This window comes from Oryzias latipes, chromosome 4, assembly GCF_002234675.1.
Source record: "Oryzias latipes chromosome 4, ASM223467v1".
NCBI classification, from domain to species: Eukaryota; Metazoa; Chordata; class Actinopteri; order Beloniformes; family Adrianichthyidae; genus Oryzias; species Oryzias latipes.
Window position 1 is genome coordinate 9,033,123 of NC_019862.2, and position 14,815 is coordinate 9,047,937.

Genomic DNA, 14,815 nt, shown 5'->3' on the forward strand with positions numbered 1-14,815 from the left:
TAAAGAAAAGAAAAGGGAAAAACAACAACAAAAGAAACGCCGAATTGATAGAAAAAAATATTATGGATATTTATGAAGAATTTGTTTTGTTTTCTTTCTTTTTCATTTAAACCTGTTGGCAATTTTGAAATTTGTATTGCATTTTACTTACTTAAAATATGTAGCTTGACTTATACAAATTAGCTTTTCTTAACAAAAAGAACCTTCGGGTTGACAAACAGAGATTCCAATTATTATTTATATTTACAAAGGCTCAAAAAACAAGAAAAAACATTTTCTGTTGTCTTTTACATTTTCCTCCACACAGAGGCGCTAGCGCGCAACAATCTTTTTTGCCAGTTTCATATAGAAAGAAGAAGAACGACGAAAGGCAATACTACTAAAAGATGGCGGCGTCCTCATCCGTAGGACGCGTTTTGACTCTTTGCAGGCGCTTTCAGAATGTGTGCTCGTTGTCTTCATCGATTGGAACACAGAGGTGCGCGTTCAGTCTGACAAAGTATCAGGGCAATCTCAACAGGTAGGACTTAATTGCTCTTTTAATTTCGTTTTAGTCAATATTGATTGTTTTTGGGTCGTTTTTTTGCTAACACACAATGACAATTTGACTCTCAGCAAAATTATAAACTCGTTTCTTTTAAATAATCTTAATAATGGAGATGCATAAAGCCCAAAGATTTGTTTACAATGTGTCATATGGACTCAAAAACAATGTGAATTGCCATCATATCATCTTAATGAAAACAAAAACTATTTACTAGATGTATTTTTTTAAATCTGATTGATTGTTTTATAGCTAAAACTATTGGCACTTAGAACATCTCGACTACAAAAACTCTTCTTTTTTTTCAATAAAGCAAAACTTGGGATATGTTACCATGTTAGTTACCATGCAAATGTGTTTTGGACCCAGCAGGAGCACGTCTTCCCAGCTCCTCTCATGTAGCACCATCTTCATGCCTCTGGGTCAGCACCAATCTGTCCACACGACCATCAGCAGGAGAGGTCTGGAGGAATTCTTCGACTCTCCTGAGAACTGGGGAGAGAGCACAGTGAAGTCAGGTAGGATATGGCTCTACTCTAAAGTGTTTTTTTTTGCTTTTGTTTGTGGAGGTCTTGTACCGACAGTGCATTGCAGTGTTTCTGGTCATTTTTTTTTCTTCCTGTGTCTAGTGGTGTAAAATATTCATTTTCTTGTAGGTGCACCATGGACTGCCAAACAACTGAGAGCGAAAAGCAACGAGGACTTACATAAACTCTGGTGAGCAATAGACAGATGACAGTGGGATGGATCTTTGTAAGAACTAACTACAACCCTTAAATCTGATCTCAGGTATGTGCTGCTAAAAGAGAGGAACATGCTACTCACACTTGAGCAGGAAGCAAAAAGGCAAAGGGTTCCAATGCCAAGTCCTGAAAGACTGAGGAAGGTTGGTGTGATGATCAACAGATGTAGGGGTGTAGTTTAAGTGGGATATGCATGATAGTTTTTTTTTTATATAATTAAGGGCAGTGTTGGATAAGGAATCTAGCTACGGTTAATTCATCTGCATTCTGACAGGTGGAAAGATCCATGACAAGACTGGACACGGCAGTGTGGGAGAGAGAGACTGCACTGCGGCTGCTGCAGACAGGTCAGGAGAAAGGCCGACCGGGAGCCTGGAGGAGAAACATGTTTGGACAGGTCTACTGGTGAGTAGACTACCTGTAGACATCACCTAGTAGAAAATACCCAGACCTAATGTATTGTTGGAACATCCACTCACCCAAAGAAGTGGATGGGTTAGTCTGCAATAAAGCAAACATGAGCTGGACCTTGAAGCTGTCAGACTTTAAATGTGTCAGAATTTGTTCATAGTTCTTGTGCAGATCAGTAATTCTGTCATTTCTTACCTCCAGGTATCGATTCAAAGAGTACGCAATTCCGTGGCACTTGAACAAAAGATACAAGCGCAAGAAGTTCTTCACACCATCATTTGTCGAGCCTCATGTCAGGTGAGACGCATTCAACACCCTGCACTTTTCAAAGAACTTTTTGTATAAAACTGCTAAATAAAAAATCGTATAAATGCTTTGTTTCTGCAGGTTGCGTATAGAGAAGTACCTCCGGGAAAAGGCCAGAAAAATGAATCGACAGAATCGACGTCTGCTCAAATTAAAGGAGAAGCTTCCAAAGTCGCTTTCTGCATGATGAAACTTTTTATAGTTGAGTTTCATACAGCTAATATAAATAAGTGCTTAAAGTGCATTTTTACTATTATTGAATTTGTGAGAAAATATACAAAAATTCAAATGCCATCTTTGTTCTTGTCCGTATCACAATTTAATGTTTGTATTTGTTTTAATGTTACAAAACTTTGTGACAAATAAAAAATATCAGCCAGCTCCTACAAACACAAAACATGGGTAAACAAAAGTTTTATTTTAAAAGACCATATGGAACAAATGTGAAAATTAAATACGGATTCATTTGAGTTGACCCAAGACTAAGACCAGGTGAGACCGGAATAACCTCAACCAAAACTTTGGTTCAATTGCTAAACGCAGAAACGAGCACATCACCAAAGCAAACAGTCATGCACTCCCAAACAATGGTCCTCCGAGCTTCATTCTCCATCACAAATGGTTTTTTATGGTGCCTTTGACAGCGCAAAATGTCATCAGATCTTGACTTTAATGCAGGGTATCTAAAAGCAGATCATTGTGTTAAAAACAAAAGGTCAGACTTCTTTCATTCCCGGGCATTAAATTGTACTGAGTGGAATAAAAACAACAAAGTGATAGCAGGTTGTTCCTGAGTCCTGGCTGGAGGCAAATGTTTCATTATGTCAACATTGTGCCAAAGACTGTAGGGGAGTATGAAGGATCTTGGTGACAAATCAAGGACACTTCCTGTCCACACATTGCTTTCCTCCCTCTTCGTACTCCTGTTTCGAGATCCACATCTGTTGGAAGGTTCCCTAGGGACAAAAAACCGGAAAACAATCAGAGCATGAACATGCTTACTGTGCCATGATGTCAAAGAAATGCTTCAATAATTCCAAATCAGTGATCAGGAGTCCTTACAAGTGATGCCAGGATAGAGCCGCCTATCCAGGCGCTGAACCGACGCTCCACCGTGGTGCTGTTAGCGATCAGCTTCAGTCTCATGCTCTGAAAATGACAAACATGAGCAGAAAAGTACACATCAGAAAAACATTAGCATTTGTATCGATGGCTGCACTTTATGGCGTTGGCCGTTTCTCACCGGTGGAGTTTTCTGAGAGAGCTCCCTGTTCAGCCGATCAGTGAAGCCTTGAATGAGAGTGTTTCCTCCAGTCACCACCACGCTGCCATACAGACCCTTACAAACGCATCAGCAGTCACAAAATGATCATCTCAAAACTTCACAGTAGAACAAATAATAAAACATTAAACATTGGAGGAGTTGTGATTTCAAAAAACACTCACATAGATTAAAACTGTAAACATAAATCTTACTTTTACATTTTATTAATTGCTTCATGACCATCTCACAATTTTAAATGATAAAAATACAATTATTTTTTTAGTTAAAGTCCCACACTTTTTTACATCTAAGGGTTTCCTGACCTTTTTTTTCTTCTAAATGTAGGTCACAACTATATTTTTGTCCTTCAAACTTGTTTATATACCCACTCCAGTAAAAATCCTCTTTTTGGTGCATTGTTTTGTTGACAGAGGACAAACATAAAGAAAACAAAGCTCAAAATCGCATTTCTGAGTGTTTCTATATTCAAATGGTTGGGAATCAGGAGCAGACAAAAAGTGGAGCTGGGCACGCCACAAGCTCATAGGCTCCGCCCCATTCTGAACCATCCATCTGTAGACAAATAGATCCATGCAGATCTTCGTTTTCTTGGTCTGAGCTGGCATCCGGATCAGAACTGTGTAGCTGTCCGGCTGGAAAGCTCTGATATTGCTCCTCATTTTTGTTGCAGTGGTAATGTTTAGCTGGAGGTGGGAGGGGCTGTAAGCTACCAAGGGGGCGCGTAAATAGAGGGCTCTCAGTTTTGGTTGGCGCTGAAGGGAGGGCAGGGTTGTTATCCACCAATAGTTACACCCACAGCTTGGGTGAATTTCTGATAAACCACTGCTGCTCTGCAGAAAATATGTCCCAGAAACAACACAGATTTTCTTTTTTGCCTTTTTTTTTGGCTAAAAACAGCCTAATCATGATTAAAAGACCAAAAGGTGACCAGAGTGGGACTTTAACTAAAAAAATATTTGTAAGCATTTTATTTTCTGCTTGATTTCTTAGTTATTGTGTTTTCCCCCTAATGTAGGAATATTTTAAGTTATTCATAAAATAAAGGTTCACATTCCCAAAACTAAAATCTGTAATCAACAATAACATTGAAGAGTGAGTTTCTGATACTCACAGGTCGTATATCAATGTCACACATTCCCACGCTGGTGGTTACCACGTGACCAACTCCTAACATGGTGTTTCCTGACAGGCCCTGGAAGTGTCACAACAAGCAGAAAACATGATTGGCTTCCTTTACACAAGACATTTTCTTAATAACTAAATTAATGAAGGCTTTTCTTTCATTGTTAGAAGAACCGAGGCTGGGATTGTTTAAACAAACAATTCTGACAATTATTGAAACAAGACTGAACTTGTTGCTGCTTTTTCAACCAGGTTCTGTTTATATTCAGAGTAAATTTAACAAAAACGTTAAGGAAAAGATTAGCAGTTAAAAAGTAATATGTCTGATAGAATGTAAAAAGCCAAAAATGAACAGTTTGGGGGGGGGGGGGGGGGGGGGGGGTGTAAATAACTCACTGTTCCTAGTGTGGCCAGTGGGTCTTTTAATTTGAAAGGATGGTGTGTTTGCATTCACCTTGGCATTTGATGGATCAAACAGCCCCTCTGGGATCTTTAGCCTTTCGGCTCCGAAGTCACAGTTGTAGCCGTTGGGCAGCTCGTAATGCATGGTGGGCATCTGGGCAGCAACTCTGATTAAACAGAAATTTGGATTTGGAAGATGATAGTTATTATTTTTAAACGGTTACAAATCCCCTTTAAATGAAAGAAAAAAGAAAGAGAGAGGATACAATTAAAGCCCAAAGTGCAACCTTTAGCAGTAGAATCTAATGTCACTGATAAATTCAATTAAAATCAGACAAAACAAAACTTAGGAGTAACGCTTAAATGTGGGAAAACACAACAATCAGGTTCTATTTCAATTACTGGAAAGCATTTCATTTTGACTGTAAAGTAGAAAAATACAGAACAACCATGAACTATCAGAAACTGGGTAACATAAATAAATAATAATAATATGCACAAATTGTGTTGAAGGTCGGTAAAACATCTGAGTTTGCATTTTTATTAGAAGATAATCTCCTATTATAAAAACAGAGAGTTGAAATGAACCACTTGTGTATCTAGTACTGATTTCATCTCCCCACCGAATGATTGAAACACCCACAAAGCATAAATGATAGGAAAATAATAACATAAAAAGTATTAGAAATATTTAAAAAATCCAAATTTTACTTAGTTACCAGCACTTAGTTCTTTCAGGTTCGATTCTAAAAATATGATCATGAAACACGTGCTAAGTGCTAGTTAAACTGACAAACTGTTTGCATCTGTCTGGAAACATCCTCCCAACTACCAGAGGAGAAAAAAAAGTATTTTATTTTAATCCACCAAAACTACAATTCCCAGAGCCCCACCCCTTCACATCGGCAAAACTGACAAGCTCCAAACGTCCTCTGTAGATTCCAGGAGGAAATGACTCAGTAGCATGCAGTGCTTGGGAGATGTTCAGGTTCAGAAATGTCCTCAACAGAAAACTAATTCACATTACTGGTTAACAGGAGGATATGAGCCATGAAGTTGTAAGATTTTATGACTGTTATTTATGATACAACTTTATAGACCTACAGGTAAATTTGGGAATAGTTTTCTTACTGTTCATCGTACGGAGAATCTGACACCTGCAGCACAGATGCTTGGAAGTCTTGAATTACACACTAGAGGGAAAAAGGCCCAGAAAATGTTAGATTAGATTTACACACAACAAAAGAGTGACTTGTGTTCTAAAGATATTTACATTACACATGTAGTTGTGCCAAGACCGGGTGACTTGAGGTAGTTTCTCTTTTTTCTTCCAGCTGGCTGGGGATCCCTCTCGTACTGGGTCCTGTCATAGAGCCCACATCATGATTATACAGCAAAGGTAACCAATAAAGTAAAAAAAAAAAACTATTTACTTTTGATGCAATCATGTATGGAGGGATTATTTCAACATTTAGCTCTTGGAATAGCTCTCTACACTGCATGCTCATGAAGTCCCCAGCCAGCGGAGATTTGACGATACCTGGCAGAAAACGAAGGACACGTCAAATAAAATCCAAGAGTTTTGAGAATATTTAGAAAATTGTTATCAGTTTATATTTAAAACCATAAAAAATAAAAGTAACAGCATTATGTAGTTTGAGTTCCCTTCTTTAAAATACCGCAATGCCTTAAATTAGAGCCAGAGAACAACAAAAATGTTTGGTTTCTTTGTGCCACTAATTATCATATCACTGCAGCTTTTCCACAACCACAATTAGATCACATTTAATTCTGTTCAAAAAAAGATTTAGTTTAACCAATTGGCAAAAAGGGCAGAACTGAATAAAGGATTAAACCTCAACAAGTTAGTAAAAAGATTCATTTTTAGCAACAAGAGAAGCAGCGACACAAAACTGCAGTATCTAAACATTTGTAGGAACAGAATTTGGCAAGAACATTTGCTCCATCCAGCAGATGGCAACAAAATGCAACAGAGGCACTTAACTGCATCTATAGTAGCGCCCCCCCTTACCTTGCTGCAAGACATAGCCATCATGCACTGGAATCGCAGTGGTGTGAGTGGCACCGCTGTCCAAGACTAGGCCTGTAGACCGTCCATTAGCAAACCTTGAAAGCTCACAGTAAAGGAAGTACTCAACACACACAGGGCAATGTGTCATTTCAGGGACGTCTCTAAGTATTCTGGGTAAACGAAACAAGTGCTGTCGTGTGTTAAGAGATGAAATGAAACAGTGAAGGATACGCAGACAGGACTGCTGATTTACAGAGGAAGAAAGCAGGAATGTTGTAATGCTCAAACATCAGCTCCGTCAGTTTTTCCCGTTTTGCCCGAGTGTTCCACTGAAAACACAGAACAGACATTTCTCACAGGTCTCCACGTAGTGATAGGAAAATATACTTCTTCCCTAAATATTTACATGGCCGCACCTCTATTCACGCTCAAACATAAAAAAATCTTTAAAAATTAAATAAACGCCGGCCTTGGTGTGGTTTTGAAACGTGAACTTACTGATGCTTCTGACATGAGAACAGGATGTAGGCTGGGTTCAGACTTGAAGTGCATTTTGTATGTGTGATCTAGAATTGCCTGGAAGCTGTCCCAGTCCTCAACTGTAAAGAGAAGACAATAACACAATCAAAAATACACCACAAAAAATAAAAAAAATAAAAGCTGATTCTGGATTTTTAGGAAATGCTGAAAATTAATAAACATTCCTCAAGCTCTTTACAGCACTTTATACTTAAAGTAATTTCAATTAAGCCTTTTTTGGGGGGATTACGGGCAGTTATAACATGCGCAGTTAATTACCAAAATATAATTGCACTAGGGGTGTAATGATCAACTGATTTCTATTCCTGCAATCCAATTAGATCAATCTGTCTGAGGCAAGTTGTTAATCAAATCGCCGTATACAATTATAAAATAGTTTCAAAATGAAATCAATCGATTATATCACTATTGAAAAAATACAACTTAGATTGAGCCATGGTAGTTTTTATAGGTACTTTATTTTAGGTACTTTATTTACCCCACAATGGGGAAATTCTTCTCTGCATTTGACCCATCCCCCGGGGGGAGCGGTGAGCTGCACCTGAACTGCGCTCGGGAGGCAGTAGCGTTAAGGGTCTTGCCTAAGGACCCTCACTGGGTGATGTTAATTGCTCGCCATTGATATGGTACCAGTACCATTGTTTATCCCCCTCCGGGAATCGAATCCTGAATTCCTGCATGGTAGCCTCTCACCTTACCAACCGAGGTACCCAGCCGCTTATTATTTGTTATTTTACTATAACAAAAAAAAAACGACCAAGTGCATCACAGCGGATAACACGCATGTCATGACAGCAAGAAAGGATCAGTCCATCATTCTGGTCCAATGTGTGGAAACACTTTGAATTTAGCAAAAACATGTGACCATACAGTGTGCTAGAATGTTATAATATGGCTTATTTTGACTTAAAAAAACAACGGTGGACTTAACTTTATGAAACTAAAACATGAATAGATTTGCCATTAATTCTTGTTTAATTGTTTGTTTGAACACATGTTTAATTTACACTTAATTATCTTGTAAGAAAAACAAGAAATCTGGGAAACTTCCCCTGCACTGTTCAGTTCCAGGTATTTCTCTCCGAGTCACACTGGTTGAAGTTTTGGCTAAAGACGTCCTGGATCCATTTTAGGATTGAACCAACATCGGCCATGAATCGTATCGTCAACCACAAACTAGGATATGAATCGAATTGTTGGTAAAATAAATCATTCCACCCCTAAATTGTACAATTAATTACTTCCATATAAATCTACATTTACAAAAGTAACGTTAACATATACTGTATTATTAATGATCATGAAAAATGTGGCACCAAAAATCAGCATCACAGCAATGGTTTTTATGACTGGGTCAGCTGGCAAAGAAAGTAGAGCAATGAGGAGTTTTTTTAGATAACAATTTCAGCACAAGGCACTGATGTTCCAGGTCAGACCTCTAATGGAGCTTCTAATCCCACTGGGCTGTTCTGCTGCAAATCAGGATGGGTGTCACACTCCACTCTAAATAGCTTCACCGCCAAACTCTACTGGAAAAGATTATGATGATGATCAGAAGCTAGGTCACTGCATTGGAGTGTCAGTCATCTCTGTTTTGTGTGAGGAGTCAGCTAATGAGATTTAAATAATTTCTAAATATTATAATGAATTATGTTTTAAACCTTTCAGTCAATTATTAAATCCATTATAAACTAAACTACTGAAATGGACTGTTTAACGTTTGTCCTTTCCTGGCAAACTGTCACAACTGTCAGGATATCGTTGGACAAATCTATACACCTTTTTTCTTCCCGTCACAACATGCGGCGGGTTAAAGAAATCAATTTTGGGCTCTGGGTCCAGCAGGAATGCAGATTAGATCTGCAGCAGAGTCACCTCTGGACGCCTGATGTGCATTTGACTTTGGATGTCTGACTCATTCCCCACACTTGACAAGCATTTGAAGATAGGCGGCTCTAGACCCAGCATGGAGAAGGGCTTGGCTTTTTTTTCTCTAATGGACACTAAACGATTAAGATCATGAAAATGACTGGGATTGAGCTTCAAATAACCCCATCAATATTCATGATCATGTATACGTCATCCAGCCTTGTGACAAGCTCACCTACGTCAGCAGTCACACCGAAACACTCACAAAAAAAAAGTCTATAGACGAGGCTAATTTAAAAATGCTGTTTGCATCAGAGAACATGATCTAACAGCCCATTTATTTTAACTTTATATTTAACACCGACCCTTTGTTAATTTGATGTTTGCATACCAAATAACCAGAATAAAAGTTCATATTCTAGACATGGAAAAATAATGAATTCAGTGTAAACATAAAACTCTATAGTTTTATGTTTACATGTTTTCTTTGTGCATGCCTGGGCTTCCTCCATTAAACTCCTGCTTATCCCACAGTCCAAAAACATACATCGTAGGTTGATTAGTGCCTCAAAGTTGCCCCTAGATGTTTGTGGGACGTGTTCAGAGTGTACCCCACCTTCACCCTTCAGCAGTTGTACATGACCCGGCAGCCCAAAAACCCCCAAAGGGTTAAGGAGACGGATGTGGTTTTTTTTGCCTTCAAGATCAAAGCTTGCTTATTTGTGTTCAGGTCAGCTACAAGATTTTGGACAAGTTTAAAGAGCTTCCAAAACGTACAGTAGAAAAGTGAAATCGTTTTTTATAATAATAATAATACATTTAATTTGTTAGGTGCCTTTCTAGGAAGCCACAGTCGCCGTTCATAATAGTGAAAGATAAAAGGAATAAAATGTACAGTAAGAATGTCAAGTTATGGGGAGAAATATGCAAGTTGGAAAAGGTGGGTTTTTAGTTTCTAGGTAAATTGTGAGAGAGAGCCAATGTGTCAGAGGTCAGGAGGTAGTGAGTTCCAGAGCCGGGGGCAGAGTAGCTGAATGCTCTGCTCCCCATAGTGATGAGGCGAGCAGTGGGGACAACCAGATGAAAGGAGGAGGAGGATCTGAGGGTACGGCTGGGTGTGGTGACGTGAAAAAGACCAGACAGGTATCAGAGGACAAGGTAGTGGATGGATTTAGAAGTCAGGAGAAGTATTTTGTATGCAATTCGGTGTGTGATCGGTAGCCAATGGAGCTGCTGCAGAACAGGTGAGACGTGTTGGATGGATGGTGTTTGATGGATAATTCTGGCAGCTGATTTTTACTGACAATTTCATCTGAAAACGACAGATAAGATTGCATTTTGGGAGAAATAAAGCGTCTTTTTCTCAAGTCCATTTTTTTAAAAGGAGAATGTGCTGATTCATATTGTTCAGGACACTTATTGACCACCTCCCCAAGTCTAACCCTGCCATCCAGCATGCAAAGGTCACTAAAAAAACGTTTTAACTTTTAAAACGTTATAGCTTTAAAGCTATAACGTTTTAACTTTTAAAACGTTATAGCTTTAAAGCTATAATGAGCATTGTTACCAATACAGGACAAATGAAACCCCAAGCAGTGATTCCAGTGAGTAAACACAGAAAAACTAGAACTTTAGGGCTTCTAAACATGAACTTCAAAGTTTACAACCTGTAAACACAATTTTATTGATTCCAAACATCCTTAAATTTCAGGAGACAACTAAGAAACTGTAATAACCATTTACCATCAACTATATATTTAGTATTATTGCAAACAGGGCACAAATCTTTTTCTAATAATCTTCCAGGGATTTTTAATTTATTATCGAACTTATTTACCAATATTATTCACAAAACTTTTATGTTTGTGAAAAAGTGCTCTGTCACATTTTGCTTCATTTTTTCTGGCTGCTCCTGGCGGTGCAGGTTCTCGAGAAGAATAGTTCTTCAACGGGAACAGATCTTCGTGGAGGCAGAGGGGCCCTGTCATTGTGTTTTTGTCTTGCCCAATTGCTGGGATACAAACTCCTGACCAAACGAGTGAAAGACTCGACTGACCTACAGCCATTCCCCAAGCCAACAGTCAGTTAATGGAAAAATTTGCAGTCAGTCAGAACTATAACTACAAATAAAAGTATTTTAATTCCAGAATATTCAGACAAAAATGGACCTTTATTACACCAGATTTGTTTTTTCTGACTTCTAATCAGAAAAGCATGTTTGGAAAATGTGCAAATTCAGGATGAAATTAAAATATTGGTGTGGACGTAAACCAGGGCTCCAGACTGCGACCAATTGGTCGCATTTTGCGACCAAAATTTGAGAGTGTGCGACTAAATTTTACATCCAGTCGCACATGTGCTACCAGTAAATTTGCCTCCCCCACGTTTAATACATCAAACGTAGAAGGGGCACGTCAATGAGCAATGAAATAATCAATGAGACGAATGAAGGACAACAGGAAGTTGGAGTTGTCCTTACCATTCAATTTAGTTTTAATATTCCTCTCTCCCTCAGTATGATCTGTGTTATTATATATTTTATACTTATTTTAATGTTTTGTAATGTGTGTAGCCTTTTTTTAATCAGTTGGTATTTTAAATTATTTTGATTGATCACTGAACTACAAAAACCATCAGGACACATGTCCCATAATGCATTGTTTTGTAGTCATCAGGGCAGCTTTCAGTCAGTTCAGTACTAAATTTCCAGCTGCGTTCGGTAGGTTGGGGCCTTGCTCCCGCCCCTTTCTCTGATATTTTTGTTTTGATTGACAGCAGATGTTGGAGCAAAAACAAAAATATACGTCTCACACCAGGTGATCTGTGCAGCGTTGCGTCCACCTGGGTGATCTCAAACATGCTTATTGCGCATCTTGGCTGCACTTATTTGGTGTCACCAAGATACATTTCCATCCGTTTTCTTTACTTATTTGTACTGTCATGACAGCGATGGTGCTGTCAGTTTACCTTGTAGTTGCATCTTCAAAAGTGCAGATTAAAATGTGACACTGAATTAGAAACAGCACATTGTAATCTCTGCATCAATTATTAAAGTATTTATTACTAATACAGTGGAAATGAGTAGATTTGGTTAGCATGTTGATTTACAATTTTCTGGTTGTGCCCCTAAAATTTTCAGTTGGGGGCCACTGTGCTCCTAGTGAAAAAAGTTAGTCTGGAGCCCTGTAAACAGTCACTTTTTTTCTAACTCATGACCTTTTCCCTTTTCACTTTTAACAGAATTAAATATAACAGCAAAAGGATGTGGTTTACACTCACTCATGCCGTTCTTGAGTGGAGACATAACCTCCATGCTCTCCCTGGGTACCCTCAGCTGATTGGTATCAATATAGTAGGTGGTGCCACTTTGCTTGGTTTTGTCACCATCCGTCTCCATGGGGGTGCTGCCATCGTCTCGGTCAAGAGTCACACCTATCACCGTTGGGAAGTCCGCCTAAACCAAGACAAATTGAAATGCAAAACAAATCAAACCAAATTTTCCTATTTTAGCTAAATGAATGCCAACTGTCCTCTTCTGATTCATGGAAAAAATAATGCAGGAGTTTGCACAAACCGACAGGATATAAAATAAAGTAACAGCAATGGAGCTAGGCAAAAAGGTATAGTCCTGTTTCTCTTAAGGGAATAAACAAATGGCATGAAAGCACACCGAAATATTTGTTTATTTGTAGCAGAATAATGCATGTAATTATGATTCCAATCTTACAACTGCGTCTTACAGAAGAAAAAACTTAAATAAGATATGATCTTACTACATTGCTGACTTTTATGTGAGAACAACCAGTTCTGACGCCTTTAATATTTCAGCGATATGACTAATAGCAAGAAAAACGTCTTGAAATTATAGCTCACTCTTACAAAACAGTGTATTGTGTACTAATAACACAGTAAAAGCAAAGAATTGTGCATTGCAATGCTTTATTTCAGTCATACAATTAGTCTCCACCTACATAACAAAAAAGCTCTAAAACAAGAGTTTTATAATGATCTGAACCCAATTTATTCTGTTTGCCTCCTGGGTGACTGCTTCCATTTCTGGTGAACCTCCAGAGGGCCATTAGAGACCCACAGGAAGAGGAAAAGACACATAGTTAATCAGGTCATTTCAATGATCTACTTACCTTAGGACAATCTTCTCCTGCATAGCCAGCTCTTACTGAATAAGAGCCAATGTCAAAAACCAAAGCTCCCACCTCATCTGTAGAAATGCATAGAATTATTTTCATTGTGTTAATAATACAATAACATGTATCTAAAGTCTTTAAAAAGTTACCTTTGTAAAATGTCTATAAGTGTATTCTTTCAAATTTACAGACAGAACACAGATATTTATTTGGTTTTGTTTACTGCAATCCCTCTGGCAAAGGCTGATCAAAAAATCTCCAAAATGCCTTTTTGTAACTTACTTTGTTCAATTTATTTCCAGTTAGTTTATTACTATTTACATTTTTTAAAAAGGGATTACTTGCATGTCACATGACTACATTTATATTCTTTAAGTAAACAAACAGGCCAGTGTTACCAATAATCCACTTGTGGGCGAAGGCAGGGGACACCCTGAACTGTTCGCCAGTCTGTCGCAGGCCCACAATCACACACCCATTCACTCTCACACTCACACCTAGGGACAATTTAGAGTTGAAGCATGTTTTTGGACGGTGGGAGGAAGCAGGAGACCCCGGAGAGAACCCACACATGCACGGGGAGAACATGCAAACTCCACACAGAAAGGCTGGGTCTTCTGTTCCAGGTCCCCAAGCCGGGGACTTGAACCAGGGGCCTTCTTGCTGTGAGGCAAGAGCGTTAACCACTGCTTCTTTTGTAAAATTAAGATCAGGATGTTTCTTAATTAATCATTATTGTAATAACAAATTGCACTGAAGAAACCACAATCCACGCAGACATTTCCTGACATCTTAAACCAAAATGCTGTAAAAGCATTTTATTAAAATTTCAGAGGAAAAAAACATTTTATTTTTCGGTTCAACGTCTTGTTCAAAATTTCACTTCAAGCTATAGCCTATCTATGGGGTAATAAACAAAATACGTTTGTTTGGATGCGCTGGTTCGACTCACTTCGGGACCCCATTTATTTCATTCATTTCCTTTTACGTAACCGTTACTGGTACTGACGAATGTAACGTTAATTGCACACAGATTGACCAACGACATTAAAACTGGGGTACAATCTAAAATAGTATATTACAACACTTGCTCCAACAATAATTTATATTTTGCCCCCGTGGAGCTACGGTTTAGCATAGCTAGCATAGCTAAATACAATGATAGCTAAAGCTACAGAACAACGTGGACAACAGTTTCGTTTATTTATATCATGAAGGCTCGCTTACCTCCTCCATACACTCCCCCACTCATAGTCTAAAATACGGTAACCGCAACCTTCTCCCAAACGAAGATTTTAGCCAGGAAACAACCGCTAAACGGTTACTCAAAACAAAGGAAACCCGCTAGCATGGATCAATCTAACAAAGCGGGCGCCACAGCACGTCTGGACGTTCGTCCAATCAGAATGCAGAACA

The 14,815-nt window shown here is 38.5% G+C and overlaps 2 protein-coding genes across 3 annotated transcripts; one reads left to right on the forward strand and one right to left on the reverse strand.

Moving 5' to 3' along the window:
• The first annotated feature begins 348 nt into the window (after window positions 1-348).
• Window positions 349-2,656, forward strand: mrpl47 (mitochondrial ribosomal protein L47). Of its 2 annotated transcripts, none has more exons than XM_011473879.3 (7): window positions 349-520; window positions 914-1,062; window positions 1,201-1,261; window positions 1,334-1,430; window positions 1,562-1,692; window positions 1,900-1,995; window positions 2,086-2,656. In XM_011473879.3, exons 1-7 carry the CDS (start codon window positions 387-389, stop codon window positions 2,189-2,191), a joined length of 774 nt encoding a protein of 257 aa, XP_011472181.1. In that variant the 5' UTR covers window positions 349-386; the 3' UTR covers window positions 2,192-2,656. The 2 variants fall into 2 exon arrangements, with proteins under 2 accessions (XP_011472181.1, XP_004067772.1); XM_004067724.4 differs by having other exon boundaries at window positions 917-1,062.
• On the reverse strand, window positions 2,301-14,812 carry actl6a (actin like 6A). Its single transcript, XM_004067722.3, has 14 exons — window positions 14,627-14,812; window positions 13,397-13,473; window positions 12,534-12,708; window positions 7,344-7,444; window positions 7,077-7,174; window positions 6,846-6,940; window positions 6,247-6,353; window positions 6,087-6,176; window positions 5,945-6,006; window positions 4,866-4,980; window positions 4,401-4,481; window positions 3,248-3,343; window positions 3,067-3,153; window positions 2,301-2,960 (listed from the first exon to the last, which is right to left on the reverse strand). The coding sequence occupies exons 1-14, from the start codon at window positions 14,649-14,651 to the stop codon at window positions 2,880-2,882; spliced, it is 1,290 nt and encodes a 429-aa protein (XP_004067770.1). The 5' UTR covers window positions 14,652-14,812; the 3' UTR covers window positions 2,301-2,879.
• Between the last annotated feature and the right edge of the window lie 3 nt (window positions 14,813-14,815).

What these genes read in the sequence shown, in the direction of transcription:
- mrpl47 (XM_011473879.3), top strand. Translation starts at nt 387, where the DNA reads ATGGCGGCGTCCTCATCCGTAGGACGCGTTTTGACTCTTTGCAGGCGC. An exon ending in TATCAGGGCAATCTCAACAG is followed by an intron (nt 521 to 913) that starts GTAGGACTTAAT and finishes TTTTGGACCCAG; the next exon opens with CAGGAGCACGTCTTCCCAGC. An exon ending in ATGTTTGGACAGGTCTACTG is followed by an intron (nt 1,693 to 1,899) that starts GTGAGTAGACTA and finishes TCTTACCTCCAG; the next exon opens with GTATCGATTCAAAGAGTACG.
- actl6a (XM_004067722.3), bottom strand. Translation starts at nt 14,651, where the DNA reads ATGAGTGGGGGAGTGTATGGAGGAG. An exon ending in TGGGGGAGTGTATGGAGGAG is followed by an intron (nt 13,474 to 14,626) that starts GTAAGCGAGCCT and finishes GCATTTCTACAG; the next exon opens with ATGAGGTGGGAGCTTTGGTT. An exon ending in GCTCTATCCTGGCATCACTT is followed by an intron (nt 2,961 to 3,066) that starts GTAAGGACTCCT and finishes TTTTGTCCCTAG; the next exon opens with GGAACCTTCCAACAGATGTG.